Raw genomic sequence first — 24,763 nt, 5'->3', positions numbered from 1 at the left:
ATTACGCCTCAAACAAGCCCTCATTACGAGTGGTGCCTGCGTGAGTGATGTGTCTTTGTAAATGCAAGGTGAGCTGTGGAAGTGCAGAGAAAGCTTGGCACCCGAGTGAGGGCAGAGAGAATATCTGTTTGAGAGTAGGGTGAATTTTGAGTCTGCCTGTGCATTGTGCTAAGTTCAGGAGGGTACCATTTGCACCCTTTAGAAAAAACGTAATACGTTTTCTAAAAATGTATTCGGTAAAATACACAGTTTGCGCTAGAGAGAGAGAGAACACCTCTCGCACCTACTCTTTTGACTCAGGCTTTCTTGCTGCGTTATCTCGAGTTATAATCAAGATAAACCGTTTCCCCCCACCACTTTGATAATTCACCAACCCAAGGTATGTGATGGCATGAATGAATGAATGAAGGAATATTTATAGAGCGCATGGTTACCCGGAGGCATCCCAGCACTGACAGCGCTGAATTGCACACTGGGATATTGTAGGTAATATGTGGCATAAAGAGGCACGTATTGCATATGAGGGGCACTCCTGACAAAATGCAGGTACTGGCACAATGGAGGTGATTTTTGACCTGAGGGCGCCTCCATAGCACATTCTGAAAACAATGGGATGAACACCTTGGGAGGGGGTCAGGTTTCAATGACTTGACAGACCTTGAAAGTACATAAATATAAACGAGTGCCCTCTCAGAACCGCTGGCTTTTAAATAAACGTATGTGAAAATTGTTAGTTTTATAACCTGCTAGCTTCCATTTTTTAAAAACATTTTTCAGTGGGAGAACGTCTGCCCCAACTCCCACTCCCCCCACCCCTGGTACACAATAGGAAATCTGGCTCACTGCAATTCAGGGCAAGTATTACTTCCCACCACTTTCAAAGATCAGGTTACAACCCTAATATAGATAGTTTCTAAAATGGCCATTGCTCTGTGTTAACTGCATGGTTAGTATTACACAACACAGAACTTCAGTGATGTCAAATATTGTAATGTCTTCAGCGTTAAGGTCATGTGACAACTTCCTGGAGACATTTAGGATCAAAGGTTATATCACTTCATTAAGGTCAAAGAGTGTGTGATGTCACTTCCGCTTGCCCTGGCACAGCAAACTTAGTCACATGACCAGTTCCAGAGAAGGAGCTCTTGAATATTCATCTACATCTAAAAATACTAGGACAAATATTAGTGAGAAACCCAGGTCACTGTACCAGGTGTCTCTCTGTCCAGTGTCTAGACCCACAAAGCACTGATGGAGACAGATATTTCAGTCTCAGAGCTATGATCCCTGATTGCGGACTTCCTTATAGGTGAGGAAAGGGTCCTCATTAGAAATAGAGAATAACTCTAAGAGAGAATATAAACAATAAAATAAATATTTGTGAAGCACTTTAAGATTGATGTTTACAACCGTGAACCCCGTGTGCGCTGTATTTGCTATATTGATTCACAGCAAATGACTACACCTTGATGACCACTCTCAGAGAACCTTTTAGGACGAGCTGAACATAAGACTATCATAGTAATTCATGACCATCAATGATGTAAATCGTGTTTTAGGTTCAATATGATTCAGAATGTGTAAAAGAAAATATCTTTCAAGTAAACATTGAATTTTTATATATAAAAAATATTGTTTGTGATTTACATGTTTCTCTGGAATTGTACGATCTTTGAGGGTGCCGCTCCCCACATCTGTATATTGTCTATTGATAGACGGTAGAGTTACTGACTTAGTGGGTGGTAGCAAGCACAGGACCACTATCATCTGATAACCCAAACAAATAGGACAGTTTGAGGTTTATCAACAAGTCATGGGCCATCATTCTCGACTAACACAAGAGGTTCATCAACAGGTCAGGAGTCACCTTTCTGTAATTACGAGGGACGCTACATCAAAGATCACAGAAGAGCATCCTAAAATGAGTCGCGAGGTCATAGCAACGGGTCTTGGTCCACCATTCTAGCAGGAGGTAAGAGTAGTCCTCTCTCGTAAGGATTAGCCCCCCCTGGATTGTAGGTCTTACTGCTCCCATTTCACATCTCAACACCGACACAAAACTATATGACAAGCTTTTAGCTACATTGGTGGTGGGCTGGAGTCCTAAATTAGTCACCCGGGGAAACAAAGGTTTATTATCTATCATTTTCCTAAAAGCAGACATGGCATTTGAACATGTGTTTAGACTGACTGCTAAATTACGTGTTTGAACCAACATTGACAGGTCATGGTCATTATAAACTAATTTAACTTACACTGTTTGAGAACTGTTTGTGGGACCAGAGAGTGATTCTCCCCGTCACCCTCAGAGGGATGCTGCCCGTTACCCTCAGAGGGATGCTGCCCGTCACCCTCAGAGGGATGCTGCCCGTCACCCTCAGAGGGATGCTGCCCGTCACCCTCAGAGGGATGCTCCCCGTCACCCTTAGCCGTGCTCTACAAATCCAAGTTGATTGATATCTCACCTTCAGGAGTTCCCATGCTGGCTCCTCACACCACGTTTCTATTGCCGTTATCAGGGCATTAAGAGAGGTGATGTGATTGGACAGTTTGGTGATATTTGCATTTTCTACCATGGTAATTTTCTTCTCCATCTCCTCCAGTCTTCTGTGAAGTGTTTGCTCATTTTCTTTCAGGAGCTGCTGCAGTTTTTCAAACTCAGATTCAATTTTCTTCTTCTCATTTCTTAACTTGTTCTGTCAAACAAAAAAACAAAAGCCGTTTAGATATTAAAAAGCTTCCTACACGCCGTCCCTAGAGTGGGGGTTCAGTGGACGGGTTGATAGCTTGATAAAAAAATAATAATAATAATAATAAATCAGAACACTAGCGTGCTTCTCCTAATTTCTGAACTACAATCTCTTACTACATTCCCTTTTACCGTTTTCTGTCCTACTTCCACTCCTGACGCTCCCCTTTCCTCAGACACCCCACATACTGTGGAGAGGTCAGAATTGTGAAGCTGCAGAGAAGCTCAATCCATGGAGAGAGTACAAAGAAGAAAATTGCCCATAGGCAGAGACAGTCAAAGACCCAGAGACAGGCTGAGTGGCAAGACTAGCTGAAATCAATTGTCAGTCAATGTCACGGACATAAGAGAATATAAAGGGGGGGGTGGAGGGGGAGGTAGGAAGTTGAAGCACTAGGGATGGCTATATGCGGAGTGCCGGCTGCCCCTGTCCTGCCAGAACACTGGATGTGCTCCCCCCCAGAAAGAGACGCTGAGGGGATATCCTACTATGGCCCTCATTCAGAGTGATGTGCAATCACCGATGTGGTAATTTCATGTTTAAAAATCATAAAGCTTATGTGTATTTTGTTATTGAGTGGAGAGTTATCAGCGAAATCGTAACTGTACCGGTTTCTACAGGTAATTCACAAATTAAAATTCCTATAGAAGTTGGGAGAAGAGGTTGGTTAGATATCTTGTCCTATCCTAAGATAGGATGTTGTGTGTTATCAGGTGAGGTATGTCACACTGTAACTTAGAGCAGGAGCCTGTGTGTTTTCAGGTGAAGTATGTCACACTGTAGCTTGGAGCAAGACCCTGTGTGTTATCAGGTGAGGTATGTCACATTGTGAGCTAGAGCGGGAGCCCGTGTGTTATTAGGTGAGGTATGTCACACTAGTTTATTGTAGGATCATGTGTGTTATCGTGTGAGGTGTGTTACACTGTAGCTTAGGACCCTGTGTTAACAGGTAATATATCACATTATGAGTCTGTGTGTTATCAAGTGTTATGTCACACTAGCTTATAGCAGGACACTTATCAGGAGCCTGTGTGTTACCAGGTGAGGTATGTACCACTGTAACTTAAGAGCCTGTGTGTTATCAGTTAAGGTGTGTCTCACTCCAGCAGGAATAGGAGGGTTTCAGCAGTGGAGAGAGGTGTGTCCCTCTGCCATCACCAAGAAGGACTGGATACAGAAATTCTGTAGAGTCCTTACTCCCGGTAGAGTTCTGCTCCTGTGCAGTGTCACTCGTATACAAGTAGAGGGTTGTGATCCTGAGATGTGTCAATACTAAACAGGTAGAGGGTTGTGATCCTTTGCTGTGTCACTAGTATACAGGTAGCAGGTTGTGCTCCTGTATGTGTCACTAGTATACAGGTAGTAGATTGTGCTTCTGTGCCGTCACTAGTAGAGAGGCAGAGGGTTGTACTCCTGTGTTGTGTCACTAGTATACGGGTAGAGGGTTGTACTTCTGTGTTATGACATTAGTATATGGGTAGAGGGTTGTGCTCCTCTACTGTGTCATTACTATATAGGTAGAGGAGTGTGCTCCTGTACTGTGTCACAAATATATAGGTTGAGGATTGAGCAACTGTATGTGTGACTAGTATACAGGTAGATGTTTGTGGTCAGAGAGGTTTGTGCTCCTGTTCCGTGTCACTAGTATACAGGTAGAGGATTGTCCTCTTGTGCTCCTCCTGTGTTGTGCCGCTTATATAAACAAAGGGTTGTGCTCCTGTGATGTTTCACTTGTATTAAGGTAGACAGTTGTGCTCCTGAGCGGTGTCACTAGTATACAGTTAAAGCATTGCACTTCAGTGCTGTCACTGTCTGCATACTAGTGGAACACCACAGGTGCACAACCCTCTACCTGTACAGTATAGACACAGCACAGCAACACAACAACCAACCTGTATCCTAGTGACACAGCACAGCACCACAGCCCTCTACCTGTATACTATTGGCACATCACAGGAATACAACGTGCTATCTGGATGATAGTGACTCAGCACAGGAGCACAACCCTCCACTTGCATACTAGGGACACAGCACAAGGGCACAACCATCTACCTGCACACTAGTGACACACAGAGAAGAACAGCCCTCCACCTGTATACTAGTGACACATTACAGAAGTGCAACCCTTTACCTGCATACTAGTGAAACAGCACAGGAGAGCAACCCTGCATCTGCATACTAGTGACATCACAGGGGTTGTATACTAATGGCCCATCACAGGAGCGCAGCCATATGCGCCTGTATACCAGTGGCACACCATCGAAGCTCAGCCCGCAACCTGCATACTAGTGAAAGAACCCAGGTGCACAACCCTCTACCTGTATACTAGTGACACACCACAGGAGCACAACCTTCCACCTGTTTAATAGTGACGCATACAGGAGCGCAGCCCTCTATCTGTAAACCAGTAACACTGCACAGAAACACACCCCTCTACCTCTATATCAGCAACACTGCACAGGAGCACAACCCTCTACGGGTATACTAGTGGCACATCACAGGAGAACAACCCTCTACGTCAGGAGGGAATATTGGATTAATGTTTACACCCCCTGCGCCTATTCTATAATGCATACAGTGCATACTTTCCCTCTTTGTCGCACCCCCTGAAATGCCATCTCGCATCCCCTGGGGTGCAGGTACCCCAGATTTGGAACCCCTGCTCTACCCGTATAGTAGTTACAAAGCAGGAGATCAACCTTCACCTGTATACTAGTGACAGCGCAGGAAAATAACCCTCTTCTTGTGTACTAGTGACAGCGCAGGAGAAGGACCCTCTACCTGTAAACTAGTGACAGCGCAGGAGAAGAACCCTCTACCTGTACACTAGTGACAGCGCAGGAGAAGAACCCTCTACTTGTAGATTAGTGACAGCGCAGGAGAAGAACCCTCTACTTGTAGATTAGTGACAGCGCAGGAGAAGAACTCTCTACTTGTATACTAGTTTACACAGCCCAAGAGCACAAACCCATATCTGTATACTAGTGACAGCACAAGAGAAGAACCCTCTACTTGATACAAGTGACATAGCCCAAGAGCACAAACCCATATCTGTATACTAGTGACACAGAACAGGAGCGCAACACTACCTGTAGATCAGTGACACATGCAGGACACAACCCTCTACCTGTATATCAGTAACACATGCAGGACACAACCCTTACCATTATACTAGTGACAAAGCACATTCCTCTACCTATATACTGGTGACAACAAAAAGAACAACCCTCTACCTGTATACTAGTGGCACACCAAAGGAGAACAACGATCTTCTTGCTTACTACTGACACAGCAGGAATCTCTCCTGCAAGGTTTGATTCCCCATTGCCTCAAGATGGGTCAAGTCACTCTTATCCCAAAAAAGCCAAATGCAGAGTTGATGGGCACTAACAAATTCAGACCTATCTCCAACATCACGACTTTAGCCAAACGTCTTGAGAAATACGTACACACACAACTATGTAATCACGTTGAACAAATCCAACTCCTCGACCAATATCAATCAGGCTTCAGATCTGATCACAGTACTAAAACTGCCCTGACACAGTGGATGACGCATTGAGACTACTGGACCAAAATGAAATTTGCCTTCTTATACTCCTTGATCTTTTCAAGGCGTTCGAAACAGTCAAACATGACACCTTGATTGATCATCTTGAAAAACGGATGGGGTTATCAGGCCCAGTCTTAAACTGGTTCGCATCGTTCCTGCACAATAGAACTCCGCCACTCCCTTTCTAACAGTACCCCGGACTCAATAGGAGTGCCTCAAGGATCGGCACTATCACCCACGCTCTTCAACCTGTTCATGGAACCTCTCACCGAAATTCTGAACCTCTCGAACATACACTACCACATGCACACAGATGATTTTCAACTGTACATGAACATTTCAATACCCGATGACATCAAAACTCTTAACTCAGCCCTTGTGCAAAACTCAGCACTGGTTAACCCACAAGCGTCTTCTGTCCCTAACGGGACAGTAGTGCGCTCTACAAAACCCCGATTGATTGATCTCCTTATGTTAAACACTATGAAAACCAAATTCCTCCTGATTTCCCCACACAATCATACTGCACCCAATCCAGGACTGGCTCAAACAACTAACGGCCCTCAGTTGCCCTCCACATGCTGTGGACTCCACTAAATCATTAAGCATAACGCTGGACAAACACCTGAATATGCAAGACCACATCAGCGCAACAACTAGAGGAGCTAGTCACCAACTCCACACGTTAAGGAAAATCAAACCCTTCATAACTCCTGACGACATGAAGCTTGTAGTCCAAACCCTAGTTATCTCCCGTTTAGACTCCAGGATTGCAACCCTAGCTGGACTTCCCAAATCTAGACTGGCCCCTTTAAAGACTACTTTGAACTCTGCTGACAGATTTATCACAGGCTCAAGAAAAAGTGAGCACATCACACCAGACATAATTCAACTCAATTGGCTCCCCTTCGAAGCAAGGATTTGTCTCAAGCTATCCTGCTTAACACACAAATCACTTCATTACAATCCAGTTTACGTGGCAAAAATATCTTGAACTATCCGGCTTGAATCAAACCCTTAAAAGTTCTCACAACCTACTGCTGAATCTCAAAAATTCAACACGAAAAATCTTACAACGACCCCTCTATTGCCACATTCTAAAAAGAAGTCAACGCTCAATGATGGTTTTGTAAAGTTTTGTTACTTCATTTTGCCCGATTTGTTCTCTCGTGTTACTACTCCCCCCGACTACCTACATGTTTTAATGTACTACCTTTACTTGTTCATCCCGCATACTTTATGTACAGCGCTCGAAAAACCTGTCAGGTCATGTTTGCGCTTTATAAAACCTTTCAAATAAATAAAAAATAAATAACCCTCTACTTGTATACTAGTGGTACAGCACAAGAGGAGAACCCTCTACTTTTAGCAAGTGTTCCTGCGCTGTGCCACTTGTTAAAGATAGAGGGTTGCGCTCCTGTGCTGTGCCACTGGTATACAAGTAAAGGGTTGTGCCCCTGTGCTGTGCCACTGGTATACAAGTAGAGGGTTGTGCTCCTGTGCTGTGCCATTGGTATACAAGTAGAGGATTGTGCTCCTGTGCTATGTCACTAGCATACCAGTAGAGGATTGTGTTCCTGTGATGTGTCACTAGTATACATGTGGAGGGTTGTGCTCCTGTGCTATGTCACTAGTATACCAGTAGAGGGTTGTGCTCCTGTTCTGTGACACTTGTTAAAGGTAGAGGGTTGTGCTTGTGTGCTATGCCACTAGTATACCAGTAGAGGGTTATGTTCCTGTGATGTGTCACTAGTATACATGTGGAGGGTCGTGCTGCGCCACTAGTATACAGGTAGAGGGTTGTGCTCCTGTGCTGTGCCACTGGTTTACAGGTAGAGGGTTGTGCTCCTGTGGTGTGCCACTGGTATACAGGTAGAGGGTTGTGATCCCGTGGTGGCCCACTGGTATACAGGTAGAGGGTTGTGCTATTGTGCTGCGTCACTAGTATACAAGTAGAGGGTTGTGCTCCTGTGATGTGTCACTAGTATACATGTAGAGGAATGAGGCAAAGCATAGGAGCACAACCTTCTACCTTTAACAAGTGGCACAGCACAGGAACACTTGTTGAATGTAGAGGGTTGTGCTCCCGTGCTACTAGTATACAGGTAGAGGGTTGTTCTCCTGTGCTGTGCTACTAGTATACAGGTAGAGGGGTTGTGCTCCTGTGCTGTGCCACTAGTATACAGTTTGAGGGCAGTGCTCCTGTGATGTGTCACTCATATACTGGTAGAGGGTTGTGCTCCTCTTATGTGTGACCATTTCTTATAGTGATGTGTTTGTGTAGTACGTCACCAGTTCTGAAAGAGGGTTGCACTTATCTCTTTACTTGGTAGAGGGTTAAGGCCTTGTGTGGTGGCACCAGTCCTAATAACGAACGTGTTCATTTGTTGTGTGAAACTGTAATGGTAAAGCCCAAGTGGGACTGAGGTTTATATATATATTTTTTTTATCAGATTGTAATTTTGTATTTGCAACATATGGGAGAAACCTTTAGCTGCCTGGCGGATGCAAAATTGGGAAGTTCAGTCAAAGGCTCTGGAGAAGAGCTAGGTCTGCCGTGGTTTCATAAATGAAAACGAGTGAGGAGTGTCTCTTGTGCTCAGTAGTGACCAAAAGAAGACGTGCAGGAGAGTGGACTGCTAGTGCCAATAATGTATTCTTAATTACATTTCTAGAGAAACAAGCATCAGCCATGGTCTCTTGGCTAACAGCACATTTGCATTAATTACTTTAGCGATATTTAAAGTCATATCCCATGGCAAATCTAATACGCAGCTTCTTAACTACATTTGGAATATCATTGGCATATATGTTGCATATAGAATTGTAACAACACAAGTGTAATTATAATTACATTTATATAGCACTTACTACCCGATGACGCATTGAAGCACTTTCACCAGGCAGCAAACGGCCCGGGAACCCAAGGCCAGTGGGTAGTTCAGAGGTAGTTATTGTATGGTATAGGAACTAGTCATGTGCAGTAAAGTAAACCACTCCATGCATTTACTCTAATCTCTCTGTGGTTCACTGAACTAACAAGAGTTAATAGAGATCATTAGTGGAGCTGTGCAGGTGTGTAAGTTTATGTGATTAACGTGAAAAACCTATGGTTCATCACCACCGTGATTATGTACATTTTTTTGATTTTCATATACTGCAGGAACCTGTAGATCGCCAAAGTTAACGGAAAGTCCTCTTTTGAGATTGGGCAGATCAATGTTGCTTTTCAAAAGGGACGGCAGGGGTTGTGAAAGATACGCTTCACTGATTGGCTATGAAAGGGGTTTCCTTACATCATTCCTAATTTGAATTTATAGTCCTCCTCCATGTTGTTAACACAGTGTGTTTCTACCCTCTGTGGACCTCTGTAGGGGTCTTCATCAGGACAGGGTTCCTACTTTTGGGGACCTGTTAACTATGTGAAACATCTTCCCTCTGCGTCGCAGAACATGATTGGGTAACCTATGCCCTATGCCAGGGCAACAGCACAATCAATGTACTGTATGATAGGGTATGTCTCCAGTAACAGCCGCACTGTGCCCATTCCCAGAACCGTACCATACCAGTGTATCTGTATTACTACACACAGCCAACAGTCATTGTTTTTGTGGTGGTTGTTGGCCGCAGTTTTATTTTACATTACATACGTCATATTTGTACAATTCCCCTGGACACCTTCTCGGGCCGGGGTCAAAAATCATTATCATACATTATCACAATTGGTTATCACTCTGTGTCATTTGGACATCATAAATCATGGGTCATAAATCATAGGGTATCCTAAATCATTCTGTCACAAATCTGTCATCACAAATCTGTCATCAGTTTGTTGCCATAAATCATGGTCGTAACTCATCGGGATGTCATAAATCATTCTGTCATAAATCTGTCATCCTTTTGTTGACATAAATCATTCTGTATGGGTATCATAAATCATCAGCCATAAATCATCGGCTGGCCATAAATCACTGGTTTGTCTTTTGCTCATTTGCATATACTAGGGGTCGTAAATCACCCTGACCGCTTGTAGATTGTTCTTTGTTGTTTTCCATGCACTTTGCGTGTGGGGGGTAGCCTTTTGCCGGAGCCAGGCCACAACTCGCTACCTTGCTAGTCTCTCCTGCGCCCTGCCGTCTGGTGGGGGCTGGGCTGCGAGTGCCGTCTCCGTTTGCTACCCCGATTTTTTGTCAGGCGTACTCACCCAGCCGTAAGGCATCACAGAGTGAGTGGCCCTCCTTCTACACACCGCTCTGTCAGTGTGTTTCCATTATCAAACCAATACACCTTTGTTTCCGCCCCTTTTGGTTGGATTTGCTCTTTATGCGCTCTCATCGCATGGGGGTAGTTTCTTCCCGGAGTTAGGCCTCAGCTCGCTACCTTGTTGGACTCTTTTGTGCCCTGCCGTCCGGCAGGGGCTGGGCTGCGAGCGCAGTCTCCGTCTGCTACCCCCTTTTGTTAGATCACTTCACTCAGCCGTGAGGCATCCCAAAGTGAGTGGTGCCACTTCACTCAGCCGTGAGGCATCCCAAAGTGAGTGGCCGTACTCCCACACACCGCCCGGTGTGTCTCCTTCGCAACCTTGGTTCCTATCGTCCCTGTCAGCACTGCGATGTTGCTGTTGTAGGTGTGGGAGGCTTCCGTCTTCCTGCGGCTCCCCCTACCCTGTGTCATCTCTTTGTGCCTCCGTTGCTCTTTGTGGGCCCGCCCATGCTGTTGTACCACTCAAGCGCTAGGATACCCACCTCTAGCTGCGTCTCCGGGAGGCTGACGTCCGGTAAGGTCTGATGGCAATCTTCCCCACAAACACCATGGTGTGCTCTGCTCCGCCCTTGCCCTCATGTAGCAGCATGCTTGTGTCCTGTTCGGAGTCTTATGGCAGTGTATTCTCTCGCCATGGGTCCCACATGAAATTAAACAAAATTGGGAGATAGTCAGACACCGCTTGTGGAGGCATGATACAACATACATTGCTTAATTACACTCTCTACTTCGTCCATGCTCCTGGCAGGCTCCCCTGGTAGGTACCGGTCTGCTCCTGTCTGGGGGCCAAGTGTTTAGCGCCCGGCCTGCCTGTAAGCCTCCTATGCTGCGCATCTTATTTATTTATTCAATTTTGAAGTATCACTACCCTTCCCTCCTGCAATGCGCAATGGTCGCGGGCGCAGGTCCCTCTAGTACCCTGGACACCCCAGGGGGCGCTCCCAGCCCTTGTCCACGGGAAGCCGGCCCCTAGAAACTGACTTTGGCCTTCCCACTTGAAATACCGTACAAATAGGGGACACTGGTGCTGCATAACAGATGTTTATTGTTACCCATTCAACGGTACTGATTTTATTTATTTATGGCCCCGTGGACAGGCTATCACCAGAAAATTGTCTTTGATTTGACATACTCTACTGGTGAGCCACTAACCTTCTTTCTTCCAAAATTTTTGTAACCCCACTTTAGAGTACAATAACTCTAATATATTTGAAGGGGTTGGCTCATGTTGCTGCGCTAAGAATATATTTTGATGAAATCCTCTGCCATTCCGGCCCTGTGGATTGATCAACCCTGAATGGCCCATGTAGTGGCACCTCAGAAAACTATATATTGTGGTCCTTGCCAATGAATTCCCCTGGCTATGACTATTATATCCTATAACTCATACAATTTTTTGTATTGGACCTTTCCCGCTTAAACTTCGAGCGGGCGCCCCGTGGAATGGAATGTTTTCAAAACATTATCCCCGTCGTATACCAGAAGTGCTGCTGCTTCATTACTACACTGGCTTCCTCATTACAACGTGACTGTGTGTTCCGTTGTGGTGCTTTCCCCATTGGATATTTTCTTTACCTCCTGTCTACAGAACTGCCATTATTTCATACTGGACAGGTGAAATACCGGGTTGGCCCTGCCTGGGGGCGCGGGAACCTGCCCTTCGTAGGAGCGAGACATGAAACAACCATGCAGGGGTTTGCATTCGGAAAACCGATCAGTGTTTGTATCGCCTTTTTTAATACAGGATGCGTTGGTAAATGGTCTGTTTAGCTGAATGGCCTCAATTGCATTTGAGTGATCCCCCCTCTCGGGCCCCGTGCTCTGCGCACCGGCACGCCTGCCTGCAGCGCTTTCCAGGGTACTAAGTGGAAATACCATGTGAGCATTCTGCGAGACCACGCAAAATGTATTTATGTATTTAATTCCTCTTCTGTCCTGCCCATCTGGGCATGTGTAATGGCGCAATTCCCTCTCATGGTGTGGGTGCCCTATATTGCGCTCTTACCCCTGTCCCAGGGGACCAGGATACTACCAGAAAGCAGCCTATGAACTGCCCTATTGTGTTACGGTCAAACCTTTCTATTTAGTAAACGTTGCCTTGGCAACACGTTTGTTCAGGTGAGAGTGCCCGCTACTGTCCCCTCTGGACTTTGGCACCTTTCAGGCCCGGCTGACGATCTATTTTTTATAAAAAACTGGCACACTCCAGTCCCAGCCGAGATCTATTTTACTTTACCGTGAACATAGGATAGCATAGTTGTCCAAACGTACTCAATTTAATGGGCTAACTGTGCTGACAGACACGTGCGACTTTGTAGCTGGTCTAACGTTCACTTATCACCCATACGGGAAGGCAGTATGGTTGGAGAGTACTGGGTTTGGGACAACACAAAGTCAGGATTTAACATGAAACACCATGGATTGGGGCTCTCTTTCATAACAGGAACTGATTTGAACCCCACTGAACCCTTTTGCGACCTTAGACCAATGGACGTCTGGGGGGGAAAACCATATGCTCTACTCCAAATCTTGAAATCTGCACGCAGTTCTTTGACAGTTCACAGCTTACTGTATACTGCTATTAACAAAAGGAAGTCTCCGACAAAAGTGGTATTCCACTGACTTGTTGACCTTGCATTCCCTTCGTGATCTGCATGGTCCATGATCTTTGCAGCAGGCATGTTAACCCTCGGCACTGCTTACTATGAATAAAACAAAGAACTTCCCCAGTCAAAACTCCTACTACACAAGACTCAGCTCTCGCCAGCACGTTAAGAGTTTTCTTGTCTTTCAATTGTTTCCTGAAAATTGCTGGAGGACAGGAATGCGGCAGCGTGGCTTTTAGTCACAAAATAAACTAGTAAAACGGGCGCCCCCCTGCCAGTCAGCACCCGCTGCGGTTGCACTGCCCTGGAGCCGGTCCTGAGCTAAAAAGCATGCGTTTTCGATCTTCCTCCTGGTAACTCGAGCCTGCCATCAGGCTAACCTACTCTAGGCAAAAAGCCTTTGCGCCATCCATGCTGCGATTACTTATACAATTTATCCGAAGTATGCTATTATTGCCCCTGGATGTAGCGTGAGCGCGTGTAGAGATGTTAACGGCAACCAAAGCCAAGGAGCCCCTTTTCAAATTAAATTCAATACATGGGCCCATCGTTAGCTGTTCTGCGCACTACTCGGTGCCCACGTGCAGCGCCCTGACCCTTGGTCGTTAGCCTTGCCGCCTCAAAAACTAAGCTGGTGAGACATGCCTTATTCATCCTATATTACGTTGCGATATGCCCCAGCAACGCAGCACCAACCTCAAAAACAAGCGAGCTACCCTTCCCCGCTCATTTCTGCCGTAACTTATTCCGCGTAACTGACCTTTGCATCCCTGTTATCCCGGGTGTCCCACCGTTAACCCGGGATGCTTCAGTGCACTACAAGCTGCTGGTGGTATTCCCTGGACCCTAGGTGGTCGCTTTTTTATTTTTTTATAAAGTAAAGGCAAATCGGTCTCAGTCTCCCCTTGTTCAGTTTATGCGCCCACCTGAGTTTGGAGCCACGCAGCAACTAACTTTCGCGGAAGAGGGGAGGGGAGCCGGGGCCACCACCCTAGCTGTGACGTAGGGGAAGGTAAACTTTGCATTCCCATCAGCGGCGGTGAGCGGGATTTGAGCAGACGTTAGCTCCGAGTTCGAGCCTGCTGCCACCCCCCCCCGTTTAAGACTAAAATGCCCTCAGAGCATGCCACAAATCGTTCCGATGAGGGAGGGGGGGTGCGAAGCCCTGGAGTCTCCCGCCTAAACAATGCACCTTACCCCCTGGCCGCGGTTAACATGCCGCTCTAGAACCCTGTGGCCACCCGGCAAGGAGACGTGCCCTATGGTGAGTACATTTAAAAACAAAGCATTTCTGCGTAGCTTGACCAGCACGGGGGATGTTTGAACCCGGCTTGCCACTGCACATCCTGCGCTTAACTATTGAGCAACAGCCCCGGTAACCGTTCGATATCCCCTCCCAGAGCAAGTTTCTCCATGCCTTATCAGCCTTGCCCCCGTGCTCACCTCCACTGCCTGCGGACTCGTCTTCGGGGGCACCGTCGCCCGCTCTGCCCCCACTCAGCAGTTGGCGCCTTAAGCCGCCAGCCCTTTCGTCGCGAGGCAGGGTCCCGGTGTGGACTATCCTGAGCGTGGGAAGGCTCCGTCACCCTATGCGTGTCCAAAAATCCGATTGGCCGCACTCTATTCTATTCTATTCTCAGGTAAAGTACCCCACACGGCGCGCAGGTGCGTAGCCATGGGCTCGTCAGCCCCACCGGCACAAGGGAGCCTGAATATAAACAAAAATACGATTGGCCGCACTCTGCTAGTCCTACCAGCGTGTTACCCCAAAGAATTGTGGTCCATGAAGTAGCGTCGGCGGGTACGCCTATGCCAAAAGTTTAAAATGAAAATGAGTGTCGCGTTAGCCATCCCTGGACACGTGTTTCGAGGTAGTTGCCTCTCGTCAGCAGGGAGTAGGTATGTGTGTAGGGTTGCTGCGTAGGCTGCCAAAAAATATTCTCAGGTAAAGTACCACTCAAGGCGCGCAGGTGCGAAGCCATGGGCTCGTCAGCCCCACCGGCACAAGGGAGCCTGAATATAAACAAAAATCCGATTGGCCGCACTCTGCTAGTCCTACCAGCGTGTTACCCCAAAGAATTGTGGTCCATGAAGTAGCGTCGGCGGGTACGCCTATGCCAAAAGTTTAAAATGAAAATGAGTGTCGCGTTAGCCATCCCTGGACACGTGTTTCGAGGTAGTTGCCTCTCGTCAGCAGGGAGTAGGTATGTGTGTAGGGTTGCTGCGTAGGCTGCCAAAAAATATTCTCAGGTAAAGTACCACTCAAGGCGCGCAGGTGCGTAGCCATGGGCTCGTCAGCCCCACCGGCACAAGGGAGCCTGAATATAAACAAAAATCCGATTGGCCGCACTCTGCTAGTCCTACCAGCGTGTTACCCCAAAGAATTGTGGTCCATGAAGTAGCGTCGGCGGGTACGCCTATGCCAAAAGTTTAAAATGAAAATGAGTGTCGCGTTAGCCATCCCTGGACACGTGTTTCGAGGTAGTTGCCTCTCGTCAGCAGGGAGTAGGTATGTGTGTAGGGTTGCTGCGTAGGCTGCCAAAAAATGTTCTCAGGTAAAGTACCACTCAAGGCGCGCAGGTGCGAAGCCATGGGCTCGTCAGCCCCACCGGCACAAGGGAGCCTGAATATAAACAAAAATCCGATTGGCCGCACTCTGCTAGTCCTACCAGCGTGTTACCCCAAAGAATTGTGGTCCATGAAGTAGCGTCGGCGGGTACGCCTATGCCAAAAGTTTAAAATGAAAATGAGTGTCGCGTTAGCCATCCCTGGACACGTGTTTCGAGGTAGTTGCCTCTCGTCAGCAGGGAGTAGGTATGTGTGTAGGGTTGCTGCGTAGGCTGCCAAAAAATATTCTCAGGTAAAGTACCACTCAAAGCGCGCAGGTGCGTAGCCATGGGCTCGTCAGCCCCACCGGCACAAGGGAGCCTGAATATAAACAAAAATCCGATTGGCCGCACTCTGCTAGTCCTACCAGTGTGTTACCCCAAAGAATTGTGGTCCATGAAGTAGCGTCGGCGGGTACGCCTATGCCAAAAGTTTAAAATGAAAATGAGTGTCGCGTTAGCCATCCCTGGACACGTGTTTCGAGGTAGTTGCCTCTCGTCAGCAGGGAGTAGGTATGTGTGTAGGGTTGCTGCGTAGGCTGCCAAAAAATATTCTCAGGTAAAGTACCACTCAAGGCGCGCAGATGCGTAGCCATGGGCTCGTCAGCCCCACCGGCACAAGGGAGCCTGAATATAAACAAAAATCCGATTGGCCGCACTCTGCTAGTCCTACAAGCGTGTTTCCCCAAAGAATTGTGGTCCATGAAGTAGCGTCGGCGGGTACGCCTATGCCAAAAGTTTAAAATGAAAATTAGTGTCGCGTTAGCCATCCCTGGACACGTGTTTCGAGGTAGTTGCCTCTCGTCAGCAGGGAGTAGGTATGTGTGTAGGGTTGCTGCGTAGGCTGCCAAAAAATATTCTCAGGTAAAGTACCACTCAAGGCGCGCAGATGCGTAGCCATGGGCTCGTCAGCCCCACCGGCACAAGGGAGCCTGAATATAAACAAAAATCCGATTGGCCGCACTCTGCTAGTCCTACCAGCGTGTTACCCCAAAGAATTGTGGTCCATGAAGTAGCGTCGGCGGGTACGCCTATGCCAAAAGTTTAAAATGAAAATGAGTGTCGCGTTAGCCATCCCTGGACACGTGTTTCGAGGTAGTTGCCTCTCATCAGCAGGGAGTAGGTATGTGTGTAGGGTTGCTGCGTAGGCTGCCAAAAAATAATCTCAGGTAAAGTACCACTCAAGGCGCGCAGGTGCGTAGCCATGGGCTCGTCAGCCCCACCGGCTCAAGGGAGCCTGAATGTAAACAAAAATCCGATTGGCCGCACTCTGCTAGTCCTACCAGCGTGTACCCCAAAGAATTGTGGTCCATGAAGTAGCGTCGGCGGGTACGCCTATGCCAAAAGTTTAAAATGAAAATGAGTGTCGCGTTAGCCATCCCTGGACACGTGTTTCGAGGTAGTTGCCTCTCGTCAGCAGGGAGTAGGTATGTGTGTAGGGTTGCTGCGTAGGCTGCCAAAAAATATTCTCAGGTAAAGTACCACTCAAGGCGCGCAGGTGCGTAGCCATGGGCTCGTCAGCCCCACCGGCTCAAGGGAGCCTGAATGTAAACAAAAATCCGATTGGCCGCACTCTGCTAGTCCTACCAGCGTGTTACCCCAAAGAATTGTGGTCCATGAAGTAGCGTCGGCGGGTACGCCTATGCCAAAAGTTTAAAATGAAAATGAGTGTCGCGTTAGCCATCCCTGGACACGTGTTTCGAGGTAGTTGCCTCTCATCAGCAGGGAGTAGGTATGTGTGTAGGGTTGCTGCGTAGGCTGCCAAAAAATATTCTCAGGTAAAGTACCACTCAAGGCGCGCAGGTGCGTAGCCATGGGCTCGTCAGCCCCACCGGCACACGGGAGCCTGAATATAAACAAAAATCCGATTGGCCGCACTCTGCTAGTCCTACCAGCGTGTTACCCCAAAGAATTGTGGTCCATGAAGTAGCGTCGGCGGGTACGCCTATGCCAAAAGTTTAAAATGAAAATGAGTGTCGCGTTAGCCATCCCTGGACACGTGTTTCGAGGTAGTTGCCTCTCGTCAGCAGGGAGTAGGTATGTGTGTAGGGTTGCTGCGTAGGCTGCCAAAAAATATTCTCAGGTAAAGTACCACTCAAGGCGCGCAGGTGCGTAGCCATGGGCTCGTCAGCCCCACCGGCACAAGGGAGCCTGAATATAAACAAAAATCCGATTGGCCGCACTCTGCTAGTCCTACCAGCGTGTTACCCCAAAGAATTGTGGTCCATGAAGTAGCGTCGGCGGGTACACAGGTGTGTACCCCTACACTGAGTGCCTGACTGCATGTGAAACTGATCTGAACTTGTGTGGCCAGGTAATCATGCTAATATAACGTGTGCACAAAGGCCTAGTCCTACCCCTGATAACGCAAAGTTCAGAAGCTGTTGTGTGACCAGGAGGACAGAGTGTACCCACATAACTGAGATGGCACTACTTTCCAAATACCGAGTTACTCACCTAAAGTGGTGCGGGGCAGCGTACCAAGTTCTCCGATTCATTGGTTGTGACCAGATGTGTCAGATGAGAGTGAAGTCTACTGTAAATTTCTGCTTTGGTGTGAATCCCAGGCCCTTGCGCTAACGTCCGTGTGCATGGCCAGTGCATGTAGGTGCTGTGGATGTGTAGCACATGTGGTAATAAGACTCTTTCTGGTGGGGGTTTGAGTTCTGGCATAGTGGGGTCCATTGCAGATGGCTCCTGTTTTAGCACGGCACAAGATGGAGGGTGGATACAGCTTCCCCTAAAGGAAATATACAGACTGAATTCCTGCAGCCGGATGGTGAAGACCCAGACACTAAAGTGAGTGAGTATGTAAACATGGCAACCCGGCGAAATTCAGTTAAATCCTTATTAGAAGAGGGTTGCTATTTAGTCCTTTCCAAGCACGGCCCTTTAGTAGATGGTAGGATTGACGGGTGACCGCAGTTTCTGTTAGGATTCTGGGCACGGCCTGCCCTTTTGTCTGTCCCTCATCACTGCCTCAGGAATGCTGGTGACAGCCAGGTGGAGAGAGATCTCACACTTCCTTATGCCCCGCTTTTGGACACTGCACACACACACACTTTTGTTCAAATTCCAAAGTCTTCTTGACCAAGGAATGCTATACATAGTACTCGAAGGACTGCTGTGTGCCTGTGGATGGAGTCTCCAGTCTCCCAGAGGTGAGGGACAGAACATGAAGTCTGAACAGCTTGATAGGAGATCTGAAGTGCCTAGCACCTAGAAGCCAGCCTGGTGAGAAAGGGAAAGAGTGTCAGGCACTACAGCCTGCCAGGGAGAGAAACCCAGTATATTTCCAGCATGGGAAACACCCAGAAAAAGCGGACTGCCATTCGGAAAGCAGCCATCTGTGTTGTGTGGGGTCTTTCAGTCTCCCTGAGCAATTCCCATTATAAATTGTGCCAAAATATTCAGGGGAGAACAGTCCCAAAATGAACCGTCATCAACGTTGACGTGAAAACACGGATCTGACCAGGCAGGCCGCAACTATCAATGACAGCCATTCACTGAAGAACCAACCCTGAGGTGGCAACTGCCATGACCGAGTACTTATATGCAACTGGCCTGGGGGGCCACACCAGTCAAAGACGAGCGTTGCCGTGCAGGCTCTGCCGAACTGATTATCGCCAGCAGTCCTTGACCTCAGTGAAGCTGCGGCTACATGTCCCCACAACTGAAGCTGCTGCTAAAGGAACGGGTATATCCTGCATGCCCGCCAATGCCATCAAAGCCATAGCGCCACCAAAGAGGCAGAGAGAAATCTGCACTCTGAGCCGTGTGTGTGTGAACTCTTTGAGCCAAAAGTGTCTGAACTGATACTCGTATGAGCCAGGTTGGATGATCTAGAGCAAACTGCACCTGTGCTTGAATAAGGTCTGCACTCATGAAATACATAGACCATGGACCTTAAAACTCAGAGGGACGAGGGCACTAAAGGGGGCGCTGCACCTTCCTGGAGATCGAGCAGTGCAATCATGCAATTGTACCTTTATTGAACTGTTTGATATTTCATTTTTCTGTGAACTTAAAGGTCTTTCTTTCTAACTAAAAAAAAAGGGCTAGGCTAGACAAAATAGAATTGTATGTTGAGTTCTGAGTGCTTGCCCCACCCTCTACCTCCATGAGAAGCCTTTGACTGCTCGATCTCGCTGCAGTAGGACAGACCCCTGGACACCAGAAGCAAACAACCTCAACCGCCACGATTGGGGATCACTCACTATCTCCAACCAGGGGCGGCTCTAGGCTCATGGTGGCCCTGTGCAGGGAGCGCAGGTAGGGGGCCCCGGAAGAGGGGGTCCGGGCGGGGTGGAGCTCAGGAAGGTGTTTTAATAAAACGTCCAGAAAAGGCGTTAGATGACCAGTAACATGGTAACAGAAAAACAACGTTTACTTTTTGAGTGCTCATCACTTGGATACTTTATTTTAGAATCTGGGTCTCTGGAGGGACCCCTTTCAACAAGAAAAACACGTTGCGCGTCCGTAAGAGAGTTCGGCCACAAAGTAGGATCCCTCCAATCACATAAATCATATTCAGAACACGGGTCTGTAACATGGTCTTGCTGTTTGGCTTCCTTTTCAATACCAGCATCATCCGTCTGTAAACTCTGAACCTCCTTCAGAATGCCAGATGTTGATGGACCGATGAATGATGTTTCAGTTTCTCTGTCTGAGGGTCTTTTGTAATAATCCTCATCCTGAGTTGGTAATTTCTGCATGTTTGTATCAATTTCAGAGTCACCTTGTTCATTTTCATTGGTCTGCTCATGAGTATCATTCTGCTCATGGATATCATCATTTTTTTGTTCTTCTTTATGGTCGTCAGCGCCTGTTTTACCTGGTGCATCAGCAGTACTCTGGCCAGAGGATTCTCCATCTTTAGGTTTCCCTTGGGTGATAAAGTTCAGGATTGCTCCTTCCTGTGACACTAAGAAAGCCTGCTGAGCCACCTTTCTCTTTCGTTTCAAATAACCAGATTTGTGTACTCAAATTCTCTTCATTTTGCTTGCAATGCAGCGGGCGAGGCTAGCAGTGGGTAGGGAAAAAAAGAAGACAATCAGCAGTGGCGGCTGCTGAAAGATTTTGATGTGTCATTTTTATTTTCTTGCAAAAACAACAGTTAATGGACAGAATACAGAACAATGTCATACATTCACCCCAGTACAGAGATCTGGGCCTAAATCCATCATTTTTTTGCTCACCACACCACCCCAGTTCAGACATGGCCATTTGCAAATCAGCCTTGACCCTGTGCCTCATGGGAACAGTCCAGCCCGGACTGCCAAGCCATGTCTTCCCTGGACTACACAATGAAGGACCAGCATACCTTAATGAACGAGTGAATTTCCACCAACCTACCAGGAAAATATGTTCCAGAACCATCTCCCTAGCAGCCACCCAATGCAGCCGCTGATAAAACAGTGGAGGCCGCTACTTCTCCCACCTGGCAGTGAAGACCTGAAAACCCTCCCCTGCACCTCAGAGCCTCACCATCGCTCCAGCAGTTCAGGAAGGACCACAAGACATCGCTGTTCAACCAACAAGCAGCATGATCCAGCAGCATGAATCCCACACCGCCTCAAGACCCTTATGTGTGAAGCAGCTGAGCTTTACAAACCCTGACTGATTGATAGTAATTACCCTTCCCACTACATATATGACACATTATGAGGACTAGCCACATATGGAAGGTTTATTTGAAGAGTGTTATAAAACTATAGGGTAGATCATGTGACTTGGCATACAAGGTCTGTTTTATCAGTCCACTGAGAACAGTAGAGCCTGGAGAATAGTTCATGATCTATTTGGGAAGTGACCTTAGCAGGAAGAGAGTAAGCTACCTTGAAATCATGGCACACAGAGACCTGTCTCAGTACGTCACTAACTGATCCTGAAGACAGCCTACAGGTAACCAAAGACTCGTCCACTTTACCACATTGTCAAAATACAATATATTTAATTAAGGTTTCTTGTATAGTGCCATATTCCAGCAACCAGTTCTGCTCGCTTTCAGAGCACCTATTAAACAAGGATTAATTACAGTGAGTCCTAAGGCTATGAAAAGGCACTAGAGGTTCACTGAAGCAAAATTAATGTGCAAGGAACATCCAGTCAGGAGACAACTTTCAAGCAGACGTACGAATCACTAGCACAGCGTACCAACGACCCCATGGGCCGTGGCATAAGCAAGGAAAATGGCCCCTTTGGCTGCTGCTCAGGAAGTAAAATATAGCAATTATCAGGGTTCAATGGGCCCCTGAGGGTTTTGGGTCTCAGTACCACTGTACTTGCTGAACCAATGGTAACTATGCCCCTAGTATGGACAGAGAAGGCTGCTTCACCAATTGCAAACTGAGGACTAGTTAAACTAGTTTTCTCTGCTAGTCACATGACAAGCACTGGAATGTAATTCAAGAAATGATCAAGAAGCCAGTCTCCTACCAAGGTCTCTGCAAAAGGTCATTAGATTAAGTTAACATGGGTAAGCACTGCCATTCTATTCCAGGCGTCCATCCATAGGTGCTTGCATTTCATGTCTGCCTCAACACCATATAAACAGACATAACCAAATGCCAAGTACATTCGAACACTCGATGTTTTAAAAGATTTGTGCAGGCAGATCCACTCATTAGATCACAAGTATCAGCTTCATACTCTGTTTTCATGATTGTAATTGTAATCATTTTAATGAATCCTTAACATTACGTCTAACACCTCGTACCCTGCTCTCCTCTTCCCCCCAATACGACCGTGCCTCCCAAGTTACACCTCCAAAAGTCACCATGCCTCCCCTCAGCCACAAGTAAACACTGCCCCTGCACTCCTGACTCACTCTTCCCTCAACATACAGCGCCGATCTGTACCACTCCCTACCCCTGGCGCACGGTGACCACCTCTCCGATCCGCGCCCTCTCAGAGATGAATCGTGAGAGAGAGGCTCTCTCTCACGATTCATCATGCCCTCCCTTCCCATGACCACAAGAATACCTCCAGCTCGCCACCTCACATGGCTTACCACCACCCAGACCCAAAGCACACACCATCTACAATAACATCCTCACCCAACCTTCCCCACGCCCCCGGCTCCTCACCCCCACGGGCTGGGATACATTCCTACGCCTGATCTGCCCTCCTCCCCAGGGCTCCCCACACCCTCGTCCAATGGCTCACCTTCCCTCGGGTTCACTCTGAAGTGGCACACGCTGACCTCCTCACTCCCCCTCCCCATGCCCTGACCCTCGGGCTGCTCACCTCGCAGCTGGCACCAAAGGTTGCACACTGGCATGCTATCCTCTGCAAGGCGGCCTTTCTTGCCCAGGGTCTCTAGGCGCGCCGGTGCATGGCCTCGGCCGGTCTCGGTGCTGCTCGCTGCACGCCGGGCACGGGTGCTGCCACCCCTCCTGCCGCCAGTGATGCGTGGTGCTTCTGTAACCCCTTCGCTGCAGGACTCGCGGGCACTGCGCATGCGCGCGCATGCGAACCTCCGGAGGTGCCAGATCTGGACTATTAAAACAAGCTCGATTCTCCTGGAAAAAAAGTTCTAAACAAGCACAAGACCTACCAGAAGAGCCCGAAACAAGGCCGACCCCACACAAAGACGAGACTGGGTTAGAAAGGAAAACAGTATAAGGACAACCATTCAGCGTGCATCACATTGGATTTAGCACGCCTCAGTCGTTCATGCGCCAAATCCCTGCCAGGGGCCGCCACGAATATGTATTGTATCCGATTCCTCGTGGTGGCCCCTGGGGTTTGGTGGCCCTGTGCACGTGCACAGCTTGCACATGCCTAAGGCCGCCCCTGCTCCAACCTCATCACCACCACCCTCCACACACAGTCTGACTGCCCAAAAACCCTGACCCTGGTGCACAGAGCTGTGATCTGGTGCACGGTGCTTTACAGCAATGAACGGGCACTCGGCTGTCAGCACTATCAGGGGTTATAGCGACAAGTAAGGTAACAACCACTACAGAATGAAGAGTGCACATTATGAAAAACACTTCACGGAAATTGGGAGAGAGTTTATCAAATACCATGAAATGTTTATGGAAATGACACCTTCTTTAAAACTTATCATCATCAGTGACACACCTGACGAACTCTGAAATATCAAAACGCGGTGTCCGAGTGATGATAAATGTGCATTATTGCTGATATGTTACAGGACAGTCCTTCCTTCCAGTCTGAGTTACGGCCATGTGTCCTAGTTCGCCCTTCCGTCCAGTCTGAGCCAGAACCATGTGTCCTAGTTCTCCTGCGGAGTTACATCCAGATGTGCCCCTGTTGCGTTACAGGACAGTCCTTTCTTCCAGTCTGAGTCAGGGCCATGGGTCCTAGTTCTCCTGGGGAGTTACGTCCAGATGTGCTCCTGTTGCATTACAGGACAACTCTTCCTTCCAGTCTGAGCCAGGATCATGTATCCTAGTTCTCCTGTGGAGTTACATTCAACTATACCCCATCTTTGTAACAGCAGTTTAATGCAGGCATAAATATGACACAAACTGTGGCCGATTTATGAGATCGCTGCAGAAAAACCTTGCAATGAGGATTGAGCTGAACAGAGAATGTCCGAGACCAGAGGCTAAAGCTGTGTTGTGCCAAGTTGTTTCCAGATTTAGAAATGCATATCTCACGAAGAAGGGAAGGGACATGTTCCGAAACATGTCAAGATTAAAGGGCATCTGATTTGAAACTAATGAACAAGTCGTAGGTTAAAATGAGCTATTAAAATTGCTTTGCTTATAATCAGAAGATAATTACATGAAGTGTGTGCACTCTACCAGCCTGAAAATGGCCATGCCTTCAGTTTCTCTGTACCCATGGGTATGCCATGGGGTTGGATATACCATTCATATGACTGGATCAAAAGTCCCCTGCCCCACATCTAAGAAAGAAACTCATCAACACAATGTTGGAGCTTCTGTTTCCCCATTTAGTATTTAGATCAACGGCTCTTCACCTTTTGAATTTTGTGGAACCCCAATAAAT

General features: G+C 47.6%; 1 protein-coding gene across 3 annotated transcripts in view; it reads right to left on the bottom strand.

Annotated features, from left to right (window-relative positions):
- LOC146870431 (E3 ubiquitin-protein ligase TRIM39-like) overlaps positions 1–24,763 on the bottom strand; it is a 235,480-nt gene that overhangs the window by 65,800 nt on the left and 144,917 nt on the right. For all 3 annotated transcript variants that reach the window (XM_085640914.1, XM_085640912.1, XM_085640915.1), the window contains one exon: positions 2,466–2,696. In XM_085640914.1, coding sequence (XP_085497040.1) covers positions 2,466–2,696 — 231 coding nt within the window. The remainder of the gene's footprint in view (positions 1–2,465; positions 2,697–24,763) is intronic.

This window comes from Triturus cristatus, chromosome 1_1 (genome assembly GCF_964204655.1).
Source record: "Triturus cristatus chromosome 1_1, aTriCri1.1, whole genome shotgun sequence".
Classification (NCBI taxonomy): Eukaryota; Metazoa; Chordata; class Amphibia; order Caudata; family Salamandridae; genus Triturus; species Triturus cristatus.
The sequence above is the reverse complement of the archived record's forward strand: the minus strand, read 5'-3'. Positions and strand labels throughout refer to the sequence as shown.